Below are 19,785 nucleotides of genomic sequence, written 5' to 3' on the forward strand. Positions count from 1 at the left end.
TCGAGACTTGTTGCAGTGCGACTAGAGGAGGATCCTATTCGATGTTCACATCGAGTCGCCGCGAAAATAGGACCAGACCGCCTCGGTGGTTTGTACGGCGGAATCGGAACCGCGCTGTCGTAGCCGTCGACCTTGCACCTCGGCTCAGGTGTGTTCGTCAATTCGATCCGGTAAAACTCAGAGGAGGGCGGCCGACGAGGGACAAGAGCAAAGCCATGGTCGCCATCTCGCTCGACGAGCTCGGTTTCGCATCCAGCCGAATTCGGGTCGCCGTGTCAAGGTTGTACAGACCCCTGTTGCACCAAAGCGAGCATGAAGGCAGCTTCCAGCTCCGACCTCACAACCATCGCTCCTGGCGGGGCGACACGCGCTTGCTCGGCCAGCCGTCCCAGCCCTGGACCACGGCCGACTTGGCGAGCGGGCTTGGTTTTTTACGTTTCGGCCCTGGCATACTTTTGAGCCCCGCTCGCCTCGCAGCCTCTCCACGGTGCCTAGCGCTCCCTTGCCGCTCAAGTTCGCGTCCTGCACATCTGTCGGCTGGGTCTTTCATCGGCTCTCGAAACCAGGACGCTATTCAATGGCGTGACTGGCATTTCCACTCTACACCTGTAAAGGGGCCGGTTGATTCCTACAGCCCACTCCCGTGCCAGCTGAGTTGCCAACGGTCTGGTTCAGCTGCCCCTCTGCCCACTTGACACTCCGTTCGCCCCTCCGATCCGCAAAGATGGCGAGGCGCGCACTCTTTACAATACTGTACTCTGTAGATTGGGGTCGTCGGAGGTCTGGCCATTGATCGAGAGCAATTGCCGGCCATGCGTGGCGCTCGGTCGGCAAGCCGGCCTTGACTGAGCTTACATACGGATCCTGGGTGCGAGGCGGACGGTACCATTCGAGATGGTCCATCAGCTGGGTGCAGCCCGCTGCATACTGTACGTCTACGGACGATCTGTTTGACGTTGTCGCCTGCCACCAAGCCTGGCTACCGTAGCCTCGTGTGGGTGCTGTGCACTCGCCTCTAGCCCGTCTAGAGTGTTCGGCTGCAACAGCTGCCGTTGCACACTATCATCGCTTCGAATGGCAACTAGTTCAGGCACGCTTACGACGGAGAACAGCTGCCGAACGGACAAACCAGCGACAAAAGGCAAGCCGCTTGGTGGCTGCATTTCACAGGGCTGGCGATCGCGAGGCGGCCCGCAAAGCTCGCCTCGCTTTCCGAACGGCTTCCCGTGGCGTGTGTGCTTTTTCTTCTCGGCTGCGGCGATGCTCGAATAGGCCCAACAATGCTGCTGCCGAGTGTGCAGCCTGCTGTGCGGTATGACATGGTGCCGTCTGCTCACCCACGTCCACAAGTTCGGCTGCTGCGCGCCGAGGCCCCCTAGAATTTTTTGTGCCGATCCTGGCTCAGCATGCGATAGAGTCACCCTCCCCCGCGCTGCTGCCGAGAGTCAGGGGGACCTTATGGCCGCTCATGCGCGCCGTTCGAAAGCAAGAGGGCTTGACTGCCATCACGGTTGTAGTCGCAGCTTAGAGCCGAACATCGCGGGCCATGATGGAGCCAAGCGTGCTGGCCGAGACAACCAAGCTCGGCTTATCGCGTGAGTTGAGCGACAAGGTTGCCGCTCAGAGCCAGACAGCGACGACAAGCGTGAAACGGCAAGCGGAATGCAATGCCGAAAAGGTCGCACAGGCGACAGCGATAGGCACAAAGCAGGGCGGGCGGTGTATGTATCGTGCTTGGCAGAAGCAGCCGAGCGGCCCGCGATGCAGGGTCGGAAAGGCATGGACGAGCTAATCCCTGTACGCCCAGCATGGGGTTGGCAAGTTGCCGAGTGACTGCGCACACCACCGCATGCATGCAATCGCAGACAGGGCGAAAACTGAGCATACGGTAGTCTGCGGCAACCTCGACGGTACCCCGTTGCAGCTGCAGAGCACAGCATGTCTCACCTGGTCTTTTCTGCACGTTGAATTCATCGCCCGCAGCGCCGAGCGCCGCAGCAGGTGTCGACGTGGAACCGCTCAAAGGGATCCACGTTGCCTGACTATACACGAGAACAAGAGAGAGCGGGCCGGTGTGCTGCATACGGAAGCTATCGTCCGCCGAGCCTTGCCATGACGGCACACTGGGTGTCGCCGCGTGGACACCGTATGGCACCGAGAGGCTGTGTGCCGCTTGCAGCGACCATCCAGCTCAGCGACACTCAATTGTGTCGGAAAATGTCACCCGGGACGCACTGTGAATTGCACACGATTGTCAGCCCAGCTCTGTCTATGGTCATCCACGATTGCCGACGTGAGCCAAGATCGTAGAGCATCGCCACAATCAGGCCCCATATGGTCGCACGCGGCGTGCCCCGAGCGGAGTGATCCATAGTTTCGGATGCAGATGCAATTGGTGTGGCCTCACCCGATCGTCAGCATGCTCGACAGGTCAAGCGGCCGGGAAGTCTTGGTTTCAAGCAGCGACGATCTCGATGTGGCTGCCGAGAGCTGCGGCCTTTTTTTTTCTGATGAGTGTTACAGCTTTTTGTCTCACACCATCATCGAGTCGCGAAAAGACATCGCGTGCCACGTGACCAGAGCTCGTGTTGGTCTTTTGAGCTCGAAAGTGTTGGTTGTCGAACATGGCCGCGGAAGAAAGCTTACATGCAGACGAGGGAGCGGCCTCTATTTCTGACCACCTCATCACACTATCTTTGTGCACGCCAGCAAGCGCAGAAGGACGCTAGGAGACATCGGCACGACGATCGCAGCAAAGGGACAGGACGACAACACGCGCAGCTCGGATACGAGGGCAGCTTCGGCCATGCAGACTGAATCCAAGGCACTCCCACGCTTTTCGGCAAACACCTCGATACCCAGCAGCAGCGTGCCTGTCCACGTCGAGGTGCGGTTACGGCCGAGCTCCACAGCGAGCGATGAGAACACGCGGTCCGAGATCAAGGCTTTCCTCACCGCGCACTGCACTACGCTCGAGGCGGAGAGCGAGGTGGCCAGCTGGAGTGACTCGGCGTTCCTCTCGGCCAACGTGGACCGCATTCGCATCGCAGAAGCAGGCGCACGAGCTGCGACCGGGTCAATACCAATCGCACAGGCCAGGCTGGACATCCACGTCTACCAACCGTCGAGCAGCGACATTGTCGACGAGTTCTCCGCCGCCGATCCGGGCTCGGACGAGGGCGACGAAACGACGGCGGCGAGCGTCTCCGAGCTGCCCAATCGCAGCCTCGACGGCGTGTGGGACAGCCTGGTGTACGAGGACGACATCAAGGCGAAGCTGCTCAACTACATCTATACGACGCTGCTGTTCTCGGATGCGAGTGTCGACTTTAACCTGGTCTCGTGGAACCGCGTGGTGCTGCTGCACGGCCCGCCGGGTACGGGCAAGACGAGCCTGTGCAAGGCGCTGGCGCAGAAGCTCGCCATCCGTCTTGCGCATCGCTACTCGCACGGCAAGCTCGTCGAGATCAACAGCCACTCGCTGTTTTCCAAGTGGTTCTCCGAGTCGGGCAAGTTGGTGCAGCGGCTGTTCAGCATGATCACCGAGATGGTGGATGACGACGATGCGTTTGTGGTGGTGTTGATCGACGAGGTCGAGTCGCTCACTGCCGCACGCAGCGCCGCCGCCTCGGGAAGCGAGCCTACAGATGCGATTCGCGTCGTCAATGCGCTCCTCACGCAGCTCGACAAGCTCAAGCACCGCAAAAACGTGCTCATCATGACCACGTCCAACATGAGCGAGTCCATCGACAACGCCTTTATCGACCGCGCCGACATCAAGCAGTACGTCGGCCTGCCGCCAGCCCAGGCCATCTACTGGATTCTCGAGAGCTGTATGCGCGAGCTCATGCGCGTTGGGCTCGTGGCACACGCCGAGCTGCCCCCCTTTGCACACGCCGAGCGTGCGCAGCGCCACGGCGATCTCGAGCCCGGCTCGCCCGCGTTCCAGCTGCTCGAGCTGGCGAAGAGCTGCAAGGGCATGTCGGGCCGATCGCTGCGCCGTCTTCCCGTGCTGGCGCACGCGCACCACATCGGCATGGCTCAGGCACCCATCGAGTGCAGCGTTTGGCTCCAAGCCATGACCCTCGCCGTGGACGACTTCAACGCGGGGCTCGACGACCAAGATGGCGCCAGCGAGACGCGCCTTTGAACCACACGTCGTGGTGTACTTGTACGATGCTTCTTTATCCATCCATCGCCATTTTTACATTGCATACAGGGGCAGTGGCAGTGGTCGTGTGGAGACGGCCCGGTGCGGGGATGCAAGGGTTCTCCGGAATATGAGTAAGAGTTGAGCCGTTTGTGGGCAACCGAAAAAGAAAAGGTAAAAAAGGGTCCTGAATTAGGTACCGAAAAAGGAAACCGAAGCGTCGCACATGCACGCACACCCACGGTCCTGTCTCAGCCCTTAAACTCTCTCGCGCTTGGTGGCGGCAATGCCCGTGGAGCGCGTGAAAGAGAGTCAGGGTGGACGACCACCGGCAATGCAGCGAACTCTGTCGCACCGCATGTAGCAAGCGCTACTGAGCAACCAAGAGCCAGCTCTTCTCGCCGGGCTTGCGTCACCATCGTCCCGACTCTCATCCATCCTCTCCCCTCTCTTATTCCATCGTTTCCTGGACCCGTCTCTCTTTCCCTCGTTTCTCTTCGGACCTCTGGAACAGCGTCTGCTCTCGTCTTTTTGGAACCAGGATCGCATACACACACTCTCTCTAACTCCCGGAGCAACGCATCCACGTAGAACACCATGGCTACCGAGGCACTGCTTCCGATCGGCGCGGCCTTCGACGGCGCAACGCAGCACGATCTGGACCGCGCCAAGGCCGAGGCGGGCGAGGCGTACTTCCCGACCGTGTTCAACCCGGCCACGGTGGAGCGCAAAGGCCACGTGGTGATTGGCAAGGGCCGAGCGGGTGTCGCCAAGCGCACCCAGGATGGCTTCAAGGTGTACTACGAGGTGCACGGCAAGGGCGCGATCAAGGTGGCCTTTGTCATGGGGCTCAACAACACCAGCTTTGGATGGTTGCCGCAGGTAGACCATCTGGCGCGCGACGAGCGCTACTCGTGCCTGGTGTTTGACAACCGCGGCGTGGGCAATTCCGAGACGCCGGCGGGGTGGTACAAGACGTCGGATATGGCGGTGGATACGTTTGAGGTGTTGGAGCAGGTGGGATGGACGGGTGAGCGCAATGTGCACGTTGCCGGTGTTTCGATGGGCGGCATGATCGCGTTGGAAATGGCTCGTCAGCGACCCGAGTTACTCGCCTCGCTCACGCTCATCTCGACTGCACCGGGCAAGCGATTCCACACGCCCACCTACGGATTAACCTCGCTCGCGCGTGTGCTGGCGGGTCGTACGCTCGGCTTCGACAGCGAACAGTACCGTCTCAACCGCCTCATCTCGACGCTCTTCCCCGAGTCGTGGCTGGCCGAGAAGAGCGAAAAGGATGCATCAAGGACCAACCGCGAGGTGCTGTACGACATGTTCAAGTGGCGATACGCTTTTACCATTCGACAGCAGCTCCACGGTGCTGTCAGCCAGATGAAGGCGGCCGTGACGCACTACATCCCCGACGCCGACCTGGAGCGCATCGACACGGCGGTGCCCAAGATCTCGATCCTCACGGGCGATACCGACTTTCTCGTGGATCCGCGCAACTCGGCGTACCTGCGCGACAAGCTGCCCAGCGCCGACTTCCACGAGTTCCCCAACGCCGGCCATGCGCTTGGAAACCAGATCGCAGACCAGGTCAACGCCATCCTCGAAAAGGCTTTCGCCGACGCCATCGCCGCCCAGCGCAACTAGTTTCTTCACCGCTCTCCTGCACATACACGGATTTTTGTTGATGATTGATGGATTCCGCAATCGCATTCTCTTTCGCACTCGTACATGGTTTCACTGGACGTTTCACCGGAGGTTTCGCACGCAGCGCCTTGGTCGTGGCGGATTGGCGGGGTTCAGTTTTTCTTGGCGGCGCTGCGGATGGCCTTGTTGGCAGCAATGGGGCGCGCGGGAGCGGGGGCGGGGGTGAGAACGTGCATCACGATGGCGCGCACGAAGAAGCACGAACCAATGACAAGCGAGATGACCGCCTTGCCTCCGTCGTGGCTGAGCAGCGCGGCGGGTTTGTGGTGAATGTGCGCAAGCACGCTCGCGTACGACGGATGGCTGAGCGTCAGCACGCCAAACACCGCTGCCGCCAGAGCCGGAGCCACAATGTCGGTCAACTGCACCAGCGACGTTGCGTTCAAGAACGGCGGTGTGGACAGCGACCATCCGAGCGGATCGAAGACGTTGAGCGTGAACGCCGAGATGCCGCCTCCGCACGCCGAGACGGTGGCGACGATCACCTGGAGCAGCAGACTGTTCCTCGCGGCCGGGTTGGCGTGGTTGAGCACCATGTTGATGCCGCCGTACGTGGCGGCTGTTCGCGTCGCACCGTCGAGCACGGGCAGCGTGAGATCCAGCAACTTTGCCGAAGGAGCCGGTGCAACGCTGAGGGCCAACGTCACGGCCAGGTACACCGAGATGTAGTTGGCCCACGGCCATGCGGCGAGTAGCTGGCCCGGGATTTGGCCGAGGATGTGGTTGGCGAGGAAGCTGCCGCCCCACGCCATCACGAGGAAGCCGGCCAGATCGCGCAGCCACGAGACGCGCAGCTCAGCAGCGGTCTTGCCCTCCGCCCGACGGCGCGCGGTGAAGGCAGCACATAGGCCGCGGTAGGCGAGCGCGACGCGCAGGGCGTGCAGCGTGGTGGCGAGCGGGAAGGGGTACAGCGTGGCGTGCACCGGTTGCGCCAAGCGCGCATTCACGGCGGCGAGCGGTGCAAGAACGGCGGCGAGCATCGTGATGGTGGATGGCAAGCACAAGCTGACAGACGCATTCGGCTGTCAGATACCTCTTTTTTCATTGCTCGGTGGGGCGGACACCGGATATCGCGCACTCGTCGATGCGCGCACGGATGCGCGGCTCAACTTTGTTCCCCTCCCCCCCCACCTTGGGACCCTGGCAACCTAATCTTCTCATCACGACACCATGCCTCAGGTCAATCCCGAAGTGTTTCACGGTAAGCCCTCGCCGTCCCTGCCTCTTCTTCTGATTGCACGCGCGCTGATACCTTCTGCTTCGTCTGGGCAGCCAAGGTGTACGACATAACGCGGCTCATCCCGCACGGCCGCGTCACGTCGTACGGGCATATCGCTCGGCTCACTGGCCATCCTGCGCACTCGCGCCTCGTCGGGTCGGCGCTCAAGTTCCTGCAGGACCCGGACGTGCCCTGGCACCGCGTCATCAGCTCGTCCGGCGCGATTGCAGACCGAGGCGACGGCGGAGAGGCCGCGGCACGCCAGGCGCACCGCCTCACCCAGGAGGGCGTCACCATCATCCACGGCCGAGGCGAGGGCGTCACGGTCGACTTTGCCCACCCCAACCCCAACGCAAAGTACCGCATCAACATGGCCCTCTTCGGTTGGTTTCCAGATCAAGTCCACCTCGAAGGATACGACGAGCCCAACGATGAGCAGATCCAAGATTCGGACTCGGACCTCACCGAACCCTCCGACGACGAATAGCCCACTCTCACTGCCTTTTCAGCCCTGTTGTCATCGATAGATACCCCCCTTTCACCTCAACGACTCGTCGCGATGGCACAGATCACGGATCACAATCAGCTGGATCGCAGTGCAGATGAATTGGCAATCTTCGCAAATGCAGAGGCTTAGCGACGCTTGCTCTTCTTGCCCGAGTCCTCGTCGTCCGAGCCGCCCTGCTGTCGGCGCTTCTTCTCGTCGGCGCGCGCCGCCTTGCGCTCGAGCTCGTCCCAGTCCTCGCCCTCTTCGCTCTCGTCCTCAAAACCCTCGGAGCCCGATTCGCTTGCGGCCGAGTCGCCAAAGTCGCTGCCCGAGTCGGACTCGACGTCGGTCTCCTCCTGGCCATCGTCCATGTCGCTGCCAAACTCGGAGCCGGACTCGCTCTGGTCGGAGCCTTCGTCGTCGGAGTCGCCCTGGAGGAATCCCCAGCCGCCCTCGACGAAAAAGTCGTAGGGGTCTTCGTTGACCGTCTTCATGATGGCGCCCCAGTTGAGGTTGACCGCGCCCTCGCTCACGCAGATGTCGACCGAGTCGAGCCACTGCTTGACGTCGTCGAGCGAGGTGGTGGGGATCGAGGTGACGTGCATGGGCGCGCGCGTAAAGTCGCTAAACACAAACACCATGTCGAACGACTGCAGCCCAAACTGCACACGCTCCAGATGCACAATCTCGACGTCCGTCAGCGTGATCACCAGGAACGGCGGATCCGTCAGATGCACCAGGCAGTCGGTCGTCGGCTGCAGCAGCACGTTGGTGCGGAACGGCACACCGTTGAATCCCAGCTCGCGGTAGGGGACATCGACGCTCACGCGGCCCTCGGAGGCCTCGGCAATGCGCTCGGCAAACACCTTGAACTCCTTGTTGAGCTGCGAGCGTCGACGGCGCTCCTCCTGCTCGAGCTCGATCTCGTCCTCGTCGCCCGAGCGGTACTTGCGCTTGCGGTTGCCCGTCTCGTCGAACTGCACGTCGGACGCCTCGCGGTAGAACTGAACGTCCTTGGCCTTGCGCTTGCCGATCATGATGGGCGACTTGAGATGCACGTGCACGATGACGATGAGCTCCTTGTCGCACGGCTGGAAGAAGAGGTGCTTCATGTTGCTGAACAGCAGGTCGATCTTCTGGTCCGGCCGCAGCGGCGACGAGAAGCGCAGGCCGTTCTGGTGGATGGTCAGGTCACCCGGCACGCGCTTGCCCTCGAGCGCCGGACGCGGGAAGACCTCGGGCAGCGTATAGGCGCGCGACTTGGACAGGATCAGCTTGTCCTGCTCCACCACGTCCGCCAGCTCCTTCTCCTCGGCATCGCGCTTGGTCGCCGACTTGCGCAGCTCGGTGATCTCGCGGAAGAGCTCCGAGAAGCGCTGCGAGTCGGTAGAGCGGTAGCTCATGCTGCGCACAAACGTCGCGTCCGGATCGTCAAACGGCACGTCCTCCTTCTTGCCCGCAATCTGACCCGGCGTGACAAAGTTGAGGCGCAGATACGTATACTCGCCCTCGTCGCTCTTGCTCACGTTCTTGAGCGTGTTCACGTGGAACGGCACCGCATACCCGTAGATGGGCAGCACGATCGTCTGCGCACGGTGGTCCACCATGATCTTTTGGTCGGCCACCTTGGCCGGCAGCTGGTTCTCGCGCTTGTAGCTCTCGAACTTCTTGAACACCTTTTCGTTGGACGCGTTGCCCTCGCCGTCCTCGCCGGCGAAGCGCGCGAGGCCGTCCTCGTGCTTCTGCTTTGCGAGCTCCTTCTGATGCACCTTCATCTTCTCGGCAGCGGTGTCGTCGAGTGCGGCACCGCGGTTCTTGTTGCGTAAGACCTTGCCGCCGGGCGTGACCTTGCCGTCGGGCTTGACGGGGCTCCGGCGCTCCTCGACCTCTTCCTCCTCGTCGTCGTCCTTGAAGAAGAAGGCCATGTCGTTGGTGCCGCGCACGCGGTCGGTGAGGAAGGTGGCGGCGGCGTCGGCATTGACACGCAGCGTGTCGATGAGGAGGAGCGAGTACACTTGGTTCTTGTGGTTGGGGTCGTCGAGGTCCTGGAAGCCGATGGAGAGGTTGACGACCATGTCCTTCTTGAGCGTGCGCGCGTTCTTGGCCGAGAGCACGTAGGCGCTGTCGCGAAATTCGAGGCCGATGCCGAATCCGATGTTCTTGACCAACGACTGTACGAGCTTGTCGTCCTTGGCGCGCACAATGTCGAGCGCCTTTGCGTAGATGTCCTTGCAGGTGGCGCCTGCGCGGATGTGCTTGTCGGCGAGCTCGGTCTGGAGCTCGTGGAGGAAAGCGTATAGCTTTTGCTGGCTGGAGTGCGGGTCGATGAGGTAGGTGCGGCCGATGTTGGCGCAGTAGTTGCGGTACTTGATGCCCATGCTGGCGATGACGACGCCGCCCTTGCCGTCTGCGCCCTGGAGGCGCTTGTTGGTGGAGACGGCGGAGGTCTTGAGGTCGTACTCGCCGCCGGACTGGACGATGGGGGTGTAGCACCAGTCGGCGAGCGAGAGGTCTGCGCCCTCGAGGCCCTTGACCTTTTTCCACATCTTTGCGTCGTCGAGCTTGCCCTCGATGCGTTCTGCCAGCTGCTCGTGGGTGACCTTCTTGCCCTCGTCGAGGATGGTGGACATTTCGTTTTCAAAGTAGCCGGACATGACGGCGGAGCTCATGCGCGACGCCAATTTGATGGCTTTGATCTCGTCGTCGTCCTTGGCGGCGAGCACGGAGCTGAGGGCAGCGCTGACGTCGATCATCTTGAGATCGTTGGTGGATTGCGCCTTGGCGAGCACCGACTGCCACTCGTCGGCGAACTTGCCGATGGGCTTGTCCTTGGGCAAGCAGCCGACCTTGGAGCCCTCTGCATTGATGCGGCCGACGACGTCGTCCCAGATGGCGCGGTTGGCGGCGTCGTCCTTGGAGCGCTTGAGGATCTCAACGTTGAAGCCGGCGGCGACCTTCTTGAGTGCCTCGAGGTGAACGGCCTTGGAGGCGCTTGTGACGAAGGTGACGGTGTTCTTTGTGAAGAGGATGACGGTGGAGGGGAACTCGTAGCCGAGCAGCCATGAGTGAAGGGCGGTGGTCTTGGAGTAGATGAGGTCGTCGTTCTGGCCGCCCATGACGACGAGAAGAGAGTCGACATCGGCGAGGGACTCGGAGTCGGCGGCGCCCTCCTTCCACACCGCGAGAAGCTTGGTCACGCGGCGCTGGAAGGCGTTGGCATCGATCTGAATCTGGTCCGACATGGTGGGCGAGGGGCACGCTGATGGGCCGTGGAGGCGCCTCGAACGGGGATGCAGAAGAGAGCGCCGGCGTGCTGCTACTACAGTAGTACGTCTGGCCCGGCCGACCTTGCAAGTTAGTTGGGGATTGAAGTGGCCCTTTGTACCGAGTGGGATTAGTACGGCGTGGTGGTTGGAAATCAAGCGAGTCAGCGAGGATGAGGGGGAGAAAGCAGCTCGAGATGGGTCGAGAAAAGCAAAGGCGGCTTGTGCGGAGCGATGCGATTTTTGGCGCAACAGTGGAGCTGAGCCTCACCTCTCGAGAGCGTGTCGCATTTTACGAGATCTTCTCGCTCGCAGCGCGTCTCGATTTCGCGCCTCCCGATGCTTGGTGACGAGGTTGCGGTGTTGAGTGGGCATCGGGCTGGGTTGGACTGCAGAGGCGCGCCACCGATCTCGAGCGAGAGAGCCTGGCATCTCGACTCAGCCCAAATTGCGCGGCGGGCCGCGGTCATTGTTAGGTTGCATGTGTTGTGAAGCGAACGAGGGCCAGCGCACGAGAGCAGCATCGAGTCGACTCGGTCAGGGTTCAAGGCGCGATTTTCAAAAGACAGGGTCCGGGTTGCGCAGCGGCTGTAGCACTGCGAGAGAGAGGGTGGTCCGTGAAATGGACGCGAGGCGGAACAGCCCAGGCGAGGCGAGGCCAGCAGCGCGCGGCTCGAGTCGATTGGGCTGAGAGGGGCGGGGCGGGGCGGGGCGGGGGCGTGCGCTCAGGTTGCTGCGCGCGTGCACGATCCCAGCTGAGCTCCTCGCCTGGCCTGGCCTGAAGTGGCCTAGCGCCCTCAAAAGCGTGTGCGCAAAGCTGGCCTCCTCCACACACAGCTGCGCCGCGCCTATCAGACCCAGTCCTTGAGGCGCCCGCTCTCCTCTCCGCCCGCCTGGCTTACGCACACCACCAACAGTAACATCGACATCACCACCACTGCTTTTGCCTATCGGCTTCATCCACGCACTCACCCTCTCGGCATCGACTTCAGTGCATCGATCCGACCCCAACCGCACCTGATCTAGAACACGGCTCGTTCAGCTTGGCCGCCCTCGCCATCCGCTCCTCTTCTACCCGCCCACGATCGCCGAGGTCTCCGCCGAATCCCTTTGGACATCGAGCGCCGCCACCTGCTCTCCTAGGCCTGGCTTTCGACCCAGTCTCGCGTCTCGCGTCTCGCTTTTCGCTTTTCGCTTTTCGCTTTTCGCTGCCCCTGCGCAAGCATCCACATCACTCGCAGCTCTCGTACCCACGGTTCACACGCTGCATCGTACGCTGCACGCTACACCATGCGCTCCGCATTCAAGAACGAGCACTCGTTCGAAAAGCGCAAGGCTGAAGCCGACCGCATCCGCCAAAAGTATCCGGACCGCATCCCGGTGATCTGCGAAAAGGCGGACCGCACCGACATCCCTACGATCGACAAGAAAAAGTATCTGGTGCCCTCGGATCTCACAGTGGGCCAGTTTGTCTACGTCATCCGCAAGCGCATCAAGCTCGCGCCCGAAAAGGCCATCTTCATCTTTGTCGACGAGGTGCTCCCCGCCACCGCAGCGCTCATGAGTGCCATCTACGAGGAGCACAAGGACGAGGACGGCTTCCTCTACGTATCCTACTCGGGCGAGAACACATTCGGCGAGCTGCAAGCGCTGTGAGCATGCCAGACCGCTCCCTCTCCCGCACACCAGCCCTGCCGCTGCCACTTTGGTCCTGTGGCCCTCGATGCTCACGTAGTGGCAGTCCGTTCCATCATCCATTCCGTGACCGCAAAGTGTCGTGTCGTGTCTTGTCTCCACCGATTCCATTGCTACCCTGGCCTACCCGTTGGCCAATCTACCTGTCTTCGCATACGCTTCGCACTCCCGTCTGTAATCTTATGTCTCCTATCTCGCGCGCGCCACGTTGGATAATTGGCCGGTCAGTGGATTGACTCGTCGGCTCGTTGGAGCATGAGTCTATCGAGGATGCTGACTGGCGGCCTGCGACATTCATTCAGTGATGCACCTCTGCTGGATACCGTCTAGCTCGGCCCCCTCATGATGCAAAAAGACCCACGTCAATGAAGCCTCGAGGCGCCCGGATCGCCCGGTCAAGCAATCCTCTATGAAGGCGCAGCGCAGCGCAGCGTCTTTGAAGCGCAGAAAGCGCAGATCACTGGGGTCGACCCTGACGAGCTGGCCGATCTGGCTCATCTCGGCGCGTGGGCACGCCTTTGGGCCGGTTGCCGATCTCACGCTGCCACCTCTCAACACTCTCAACGCCGGTTTGCTTGTGTTTTTATTTTTGAGTTCCGACTTTTCTCATTTTCCCTCGCCTTCGCCTTCGCCTTCTGCAGCGCAGGGTGGGGCGCGCGCGTGTGACGATGGGAGATCTTAAATATTTTGATTGAGCAGCAGCAGCGGCTGGAGATCCTCCCTTTTTTACCCTTTTTTCCAACAGCTGCTGCAGCGAGCCAACCGCAAAAGAGGGGAAAAAAAGGCATCGACTCGCAAATCGGGTTGCGGGCCGTCCCGGTCTATCGCTTTTGCCCTTTTGCTCAGACAACACCCAGAGGCTGCTCAGTTCCGACCATCATCATCATCTTCATCGTCCACACCACCACCCTCGCTGGCTTGTCGAAGCAGCTCGACTTTCGACCTTCGACTCTCCACTCACAGCCGCAGCGAGAGTCCAGGGTAATTCCACATCTCGGCTGGCTCGCGTGACCACAGCAGCAACGATCGCCTCGCCATCATCCAATATGGCTCGTTGTTGATCCCCCATTCCGACCGACAATTCTCACTAGACGGGTCGCCTTTTGGCGTGCTCCACCGTCCAAGCACTCTAGCATCACATCCTCTCGGCAATCCGGCATTTGATTCAGTCCTTACGCCCTTTCACTCTCTCTACTTGCGGTCACTCCATAGTTGGACTCGCGCGACTCGCTTCTTCCTTGATCATACCAGTTCGTCATCGGTCGCAACCGGACCAGTCTGCCCATCATGACTGAAGAGCGTCCCAAGGAACCCGAGATCAAAGTCTCGCAAGACGGCATCAACACCAACTTTAGCCTGTCTCCGCGCATCGACCAGGCTCCCGCACGTCCCGTCGGCTCGGTCCTTCGAAGATCGCATCACCATCACAATCGCAACCACTCCATCGACACAAAAGATCGCACAAGCCCCATCCTCGGCTTTGGGCCCTTGCAGTCTCACGATCGTCTCTGGAGTGCAGCCGACCTTGGCGCTTCAGACCACCCCGTCGCTCCATCCGATGCCACTCCGTCCATCTCGTTGAGCTCCCTGGAGCCCGGTCGCGCCCTCAATGGCTCCTACGATCCCGCATCTGGCTTCTCCGCCTCCCGCTCCAAACCCGTCTCCGCCGCCCTCAGCGTTGGTGCGCGCAAAATCAGCGGCGGCTCCGCCGGCTCCAGCAGCAGCAGCAGCAGCAGCACAGGCAGCGCCTCTCCAGAAGCCACCATCTCGTCCGACTCGCGGCGACCCCACGCCCGCACTGCAGACCGCTTCCAGGTCAACGGCACAAATCACCACTTTTCCGAAGGCAGCACCAGGCGTACCGCCTCTCCCGCCCGCTCCTTTCCCGGCGCTCCCATCTCGCCCCGCCTCCAGTCCACCATGTCGGCCCACGCTGGCCTCGCTCACGCACGCCGCACCAGCGCCGATCTCTCTCCCGTCCCCTTCCGCGCGCCCTCACCCATCTTTCTGCCTTCCACCTCGCCGCCAGCCGGCACCGTCAATCCGGATTCGCAGCACAGTTGGGACTCGGTATGGCCGCGCTCTTCCACGCCCGACCGCGCCGATCAGCTGCGCAGAATAGGCTCCATCTCTCCCGTCGCAGGTTCACCCGGTCGCTCGTCGCCCTCGACGCTCTCGGACTCGGTCAATCTGTCGCATTCTCCCTCGGCGTCGTTCGAGTCCAGCTCGCCACTCGCAGCTTCCAACACCATCCTCGGTCGACCTCAGCCGCGTCGGCCCCACGAGCTGCGCGGCTCGTCGTCATCGCCCATCCTCCGCATCAGCCCTGCCGCTCTGCGCGACAGTCACGACCCCGCCAAAAGCCCGCGCAGGAGCCTCGAGACCGCCCGCTCTGAGCCCGTCGTCAAGATCGGCTTCAACCCTCCGCCTGCCTCTGCCGACGCACCCACCATCCAGACTCCGGCAAACAGGGTGCTCTCGCCTGCCACCGAGGCCGTCCCTCACGTCGATGCGGCCAATGCGCTTGCCTCGCATCGCTCCGGCGGTGCGTCTCAGTCCTGGGCGCAAGAGAGGGCCGAATCACCCTCGGCCACCTTTGCATCGGATCCCAGGAAGCGTACCGGCTCTGGTTCGGGGCCAATGATGCAAGGCCTCCCACTACCACCGAGAACTCCATCTCCCAAGATGTCGCCCACATCGCCGCGGTCCCCCTTCCTGGAACTTGCTGGCGCTTCCACTGCCGGGCCGAGCTCCTCCAACATGGGCCTCAGCGAAAGCCCGCCCAAGACGCGCAGCTTCATTGCCATGCCGCCTAGATCCGGCTACGAGCTCAGCGATGATCCAGATGACGTCGGCTCCGAGGAAGACGGCTCCAACTCCGAGAGGGAGAGCGTCGGCACCAACGACGAGGATCTCGAGGGCTCCGAGTACGACGACGACGACGGCATCACCGATGCCGATGCCATCGACGAGGACACCGAGCACACACCTGACCACGATGCCCGCCAAAAGTCGGAAGACGACAACGACCAGGAATCGCAGATCAGCGATGTTGTGCCTGAGCGACCCACGCTGCCAAAGCGGCCAAGCCTCACGCGCTCCGGTGTGGTGCCGCCGCCAATCACGGTCTTGGATCACGTTCGCAGCCCCATGGATCCGCTCGCGCAGGCCGAAAGCTCGGCTCGCGCTCTGGCTGCTCAGAAAGGGTCGACGGGCAGTGCGATGCTCAACTTCTTCCGTGACGAGCCTAGCGCTCAAGAGGCACAGCAGCTCGCCATGGCGAGCGATGTTGACGCCGTGATGCCCTCGGCGCTCGGCCTGGATGCCGGCGACGCACAGCCCCTGGACGCCGCCATGGACGAAGGCCTCGGCGGCGGCGGCGGCGGCGGCGAGGACAACGAGGACGAAGACGAAGACGACCAAGGATTCGGCATGGGACCCGAGCACGCCGAGGACAGCCTCAACACGCTCGAGCGCATCTTCCTGTTTGCCAAGAGCGATATGGCGTACCACCGCGTGCTCGTCTCGCAGTCGCTGCCCGAGTGGATCCGCGAGGTGGAGCTGAGCGATGCGGTCGAGTACATCATCCCGCTGCTCAACGGACTCGCCACAGACGAGCTGGATGTGTGCGCAGCATTTGCGCCCGAGATCGGCCGCGTCATGTGGTTCTTCTTCCGCAACTGCCCGATCGCCGAGCTCGCCGACGAGTCGAGCGAGATGCAGCAGAACGGCGACGACGCGCAGCCCGAAAAGGCATCGCGTCCACGCATCAGCCTCGCCGCCTTCACCACGCTGCTGTGTGCACTGCTGCTCAACCAAAACACCATCATCGCCGGAGCCACGCAGCAGTCGTTGGTTCATCTGTTTTACAGGCTCGATCGACGCGATCTCGAACTGTCCAAGGAGGAGCTCGCTGAAAAGAGCGACCAAGAGGTCAAGGCGCGCCAGCAGGAACAGGACCTGGAGAGCTACGTCACGCACGCCTCGGGTCGCGACGGACAGCCGGTCCCGCACGAAGAGTACCATTTCGACGATCAGGCCAGGGCGGCGGTCAAGACCGAGCTACTCGAAAACGTCGCGCTCGCGCTCGCGCACATCAACCATGGGCGTGGCGATGCAGAGGCCAAGGCGGACGAGAGTGCGCCTCTCGAGCACGGCGCCGCTGACAGCCATGTGCAGAAGGATGCGGCTGGGGAAGCCATGGACGAGGATGCCGCCGGCGAATCCGAGTCGGTGGAAGCGGTCAACGGATCGGGCGAGGCCGACGAATCGAACAGCGACGCCATGGAAGAGGAGCACGAGTCGCGCGACTCGGCGGCGTCGTGGAGTCAGGGCGGCCACATGTTTGGCAACGACAGCGATGGCTCTGCGAGCGACGTGCAGATCGACGAAGACGAAGAGTCTGCAGTGGCTCGCATGGCGTCGGTGAGCCTGCTATCGGCCTTGGCTGCGGACGAACTCATTCCTCAGGAAGCGCTGATTGGGCGATTCGCGCCCGAGGTGCTCAAGCTGATCGACGACGGCGCGTTCTACGTGCGCAAGGAGGTGGCGAGCTCGCTGGGCCCGCTGTCGCGCAACATGTCGACGGAGACAGTCAAGCAAACGGTGCTTGGTGCGCTGCACAAGGCGATCCACGACCGCAACTGGCACGTGCGGCAAGCGGCGTGCTTCTCGCTGCCTGCGGTGTTAGGCAAGCTGGACGAGGAGCTGCGGCGCGAGCAGACGCTGGTCATGATGCGCGCGCTGGTGAACGACGTGTCGAGCCACCTGCGCATGGCGGCGCTCGAGATCATCGGCGAGGTGATCTACATGTTCCACGGCACCGCGGTGGGCGTTCCCGAGGAGCTGGTGCGCTTCTTCCTGGGCGAGCCGTTCGATGGACCACCGCAGCAGGGCGACGCGTCGCTGACGTTTGACAAGACGAGCGATCCCGAAGGCACCGAGGCGCTGTTCGAAGAGGAGAGCGCCATGATGATGGACGAGGCCGGCTCGGAGCTGGGCGTGGGTGTGTCGTCGCGCGCGGAGCACGATGCGCTGCTGGCGAGCTTCGGGTATGGCCAGGAGGGGCAGGAAAGCTCGATGATGGACGCGGCGCCCTGGGAGCAGAACTTCCGGGGCAACAATTTCGACCCGGAACGGCCGCTGGTGGTTGCGTACAATCTGCCTGCGGTGGTGCTTACGCTGGGGGCAGAGCAGTGGAGTCGGCTGAAGCAGGCGCACGCGGAGCTGACGCAGAGCGACAAGCCCAAGGTGCGCAAGAGCCTTGCGGCGTCGCTGCACGAGATCGCCAAGATTGTGGGAAAGGAGGCGACGCGCGACGATCTGCTGCCTGCTGCGACGCGGTTCGTGACGGACGAGGAGGCCGAGGTGCGCACGGCGATGTTTGAGAACATGGACGTGCTGCTCACGTGCGTGCCGCAGGCGGAGGCGGAGAAGATGCTGTGGCAGATGGTGTCGCTGTGGTCTTCGGGCTCGCTGCGCGACTGGCGGCTGCGAGAGCGGCTTGCGCTGCACATTCCGAGCATGGCCAAGCAGTTTCTGCTGTCGGACGAGGAGGGCAATCTGGTGTCGTTGATGCAGTTGGCGCTGGCGGATCCGATCAGCGCGGTGCGGGACGCGGGCGTGGTGTGCGTGCCCAACCTGTATCGGGCGTTTGCGGAGCACGACCAGGTGATCGCCGACGGCTTCCTGGGCATGGTGAGCGATCTGGGCGACAGCGTTGGATACCGACTTCGGGTTGCGTGCCTGCTGTGCATCGGAGCGCTAGTGGAGGCGGGGATGCAGCGGTCGTCGTGCGAGCTGCTGCTGCTGGGCCGGCTGAGCGCGATGGGCGAAGATGGGGTGGTGGATGTGCGCATCGCGCTGGCGCGCACGCTAGGCCAAATGTGCCGCAAGGAGGAGCTGTACGCATCGGGGCAGTCGCGCAGCAAGGAGCTGAACCGGCTGATCGCCAAGCTGGCGCACGACGAGTCGGATGAGGTGCAGCAGCCGGTGTCGGGGATCTTGTCGAACGAGGAGGTGGCTCGGTACGCTCCGCAGCCGACGAGCGAGGAGCGCACCCGACGCAAGCTTGTGCTCGGCCCCGCTGACGGTGGACCACACCGACCGTCGGGCGAAAGCGGCTCGATGAGCCAGTTTGTGGATGCCGAGGGCGACGAGGGCGATGCGCATGTCTTTCGCATGGACGATGACGAGGAGAGCGGCAGTGTGGATGCGCCAGCGTCCGGTGCGGGCGAGCAGGAGGCTGCCTCGAGCGGCGAGTCTGGGCAGGGCGAGGCGGAAGGCACGACGACGGCGTCGGTGTCGCAGTCTGCGCAGCACCTGGAAATGTCGCGTGCGAGCATCTTTGGCGGAGTGCAGCGGCAGGCCGAGAGCGGGTTCGGCTCGGACTGGGTGAACCACAACCGGGCGGCGTTGTTCGACTATGGGGAGAACGAGGAGGAGGACGAGGATGAAAGCGACGACGACGACGACGACGACGGCATCGAGGAGGATGGAATTGACGAGCCTCACCATCTGCTCAACGTGGACCGGGACTCGAGTGGGTCGGGCGAGCTGATCGAGCACGAGACGCTCAACGAGGACGAAGGGGAGGCTTGCGAGCGCAACGCAGCCGGAGAGGATACACAGGCGGAAGCTCAGAATGCAGACGACAGCATGATGGAGGAGGAGGAGAGCGCGGCGGATCACGGTCTCACGCTGTCGTCGCCGCAGCGAGTGCTGGAGGGTGACGGCAAGGGCGGCGAGGGCGGCGCAGGCGAGAGTCCGAGCCGAGTTGGTGGGACAACGGCAGCAGCGGCAGCGGCGGCGAAAGCAGCGGCGACGAGTGGAGGCGGATCCAAGGCGGCGGATCCGTTCCTGGCGTTTGTAGCCGGACGGCGGTCGCAGGATCTTCCACGGCTGCAGACGGGCGGCGGACGCGTGGGTGGCATGGAGAATGCGAGCAAGCGGTCGCGGCTGGCGAACGGATCGGCCGGACCGGAGCGCGCGCTGGCCGAGTCCGGAGCCCAAGACGGCGAAGAGGGCGAGATGCTGCAGAGTCCCAACGGCGACGACGAGATGATGGGCACACGCTTCCACTCGAAGAACTCGGGCGACTGGTCGCAGCTCAGCGGCATCGTGGCGCCCACCACCAACGAGAGCCGGGGCAGCACACCCGAGGGCGGTGGGGAAGACGACTTTGTGCGCGTGTAGGTGTGCAGTGCAGCTTAGCTTTTAGCTTGGCATTTGTGGCATCAACGCATGTGTTTGTACG

General features: G+C 62.6%; 6 protein-coding genes across 6 annotated transcripts; 4 read left to right on the top strand and 2 right to left on the bottom strand.

Annotated features, from left to right (window-relative positions):
• Nucleotides 1–2,419: 2,419 nt before the first annotated feature.
• PAN0_016c5257 (thyroid receptor-interacting protein 13) lies at nt 2,420–4,150 on the top strand (the record flags this gene model as incomplete). Its single annotated transcript, XM_014799198.1, has 2 exons — nt 2,420–2,430; nt 2,710–4,150. 2 exons carry the CDS (start codon nt 2,420–2,422, stop codon nt 4,148–4,150), a joined length of 1,452 nt encoding a protein of 483 aa, XP_014654684.1.
• A 597-nt stretch (nt 4,151–4,747) lies between these two features.
• Nucleotides 4,748–5,806, top strand: PAN0_016c5258 (alpha/beta-hydrolase; the record flags this gene model as incomplete). The annotated part of the gene is made up of 1 exon (XM_014799199.1): nt 4,748–5,806. The coding sequence occupies one exon, from the start codon at nt 4,748–4,750 to the stop codon at nt 5,804–5,806; it is 1,059 nt and encodes a 352-aa protein (XP_014654685.1).
• A 152-nt stretch (nt 5,807–5,958) lies between these two features.
• PAN0_016d5259 (uncharacterized protein) lies at nt 5,959–6,846 on the bottom strand (the record flags this gene model as incomplete). Its single annotated transcript, XM_014799200.1, has 1 exon — nt 5,959–6,846. One exon carries the CDS (start codon nt 6,844–6,846, stop codon nt 5,959–5,961), a length of 888 nt encoding a protein of 295 aa, XP_014654686.1.
• A 190-nt stretch (nt 6,847–7,036) lies between these two features.
• On the top strand, nt 7,037–7,572 carry PAN0_016c5260 (MGMT family protein; the record flags this gene model as incomplete). The annotated part of the gene is made up of 2 exons (XM_014799201.1): nt 7,037–7,067; nt 7,139–7,572. The coding sequence occupies 2 exons, from the start codon at nt 7,037–7,039 to the stop codon at nt 7,570–7,572; spliced, it is 465 nt and encodes a 154-aa protein (XP_014654687.1).
• Nucleotides 7,573–7,718: 146 nt separating this feature from the next.
• Nucleotides 7,719–10,814, bottom strand: PAN0_016d5261 (FACT complex component Spt16; the record flags this gene model as incomplete). Its single annotated transcript, XM_014799202.1, has 1 exon — nt 7,719–10,814. One exon carries the CDS (start codon nt 10,812–10,814, stop codon nt 7,719–7,721), a length of 3,096 nt encoding a protein of 1,031 aa, XP_014654688.1.
• Nucleotides 10,815–12,125: 1,311 nt separating this feature from the next.
• PAN0_016c5262 (autophagy-like protein 8) lies at nt 12,126–19,724 on the top strand (the record flags this gene model as incomplete). Its single annotated transcript, XM_014799203.1, has 4 exons — nt 12,126–12,487; nt 12,902–13,109; nt 13,377–13,511; nt 13,782–19,724. 4 exons carry the CDS (start codon nt 12,126–12,128, stop codon nt 19,722–19,724), a joined length of 6,648 nt encoding a protein of 2,215 aa, XP_014654689.1.
• Between the last annotated feature and the right edge of the window lie 61 nt (nt 19,725–19,785).

This window comes from Moesziomyces antarcticus (assembly GCF_000747765.1).
Source record: "Moesziomyces antarcticus DNA, scaffold: scaffold_v10016, strain JCM 10317, whole genome shotgun sequence".
Classification (NCBI taxonomy): domain Eukaryota; kingdom Fungi; phylum Basidiomycota; class Ustilaginomycetes; order Ustilaginales; family Ustilaginaceae; genus Moesziomyces; species Moesziomyces antarcticus.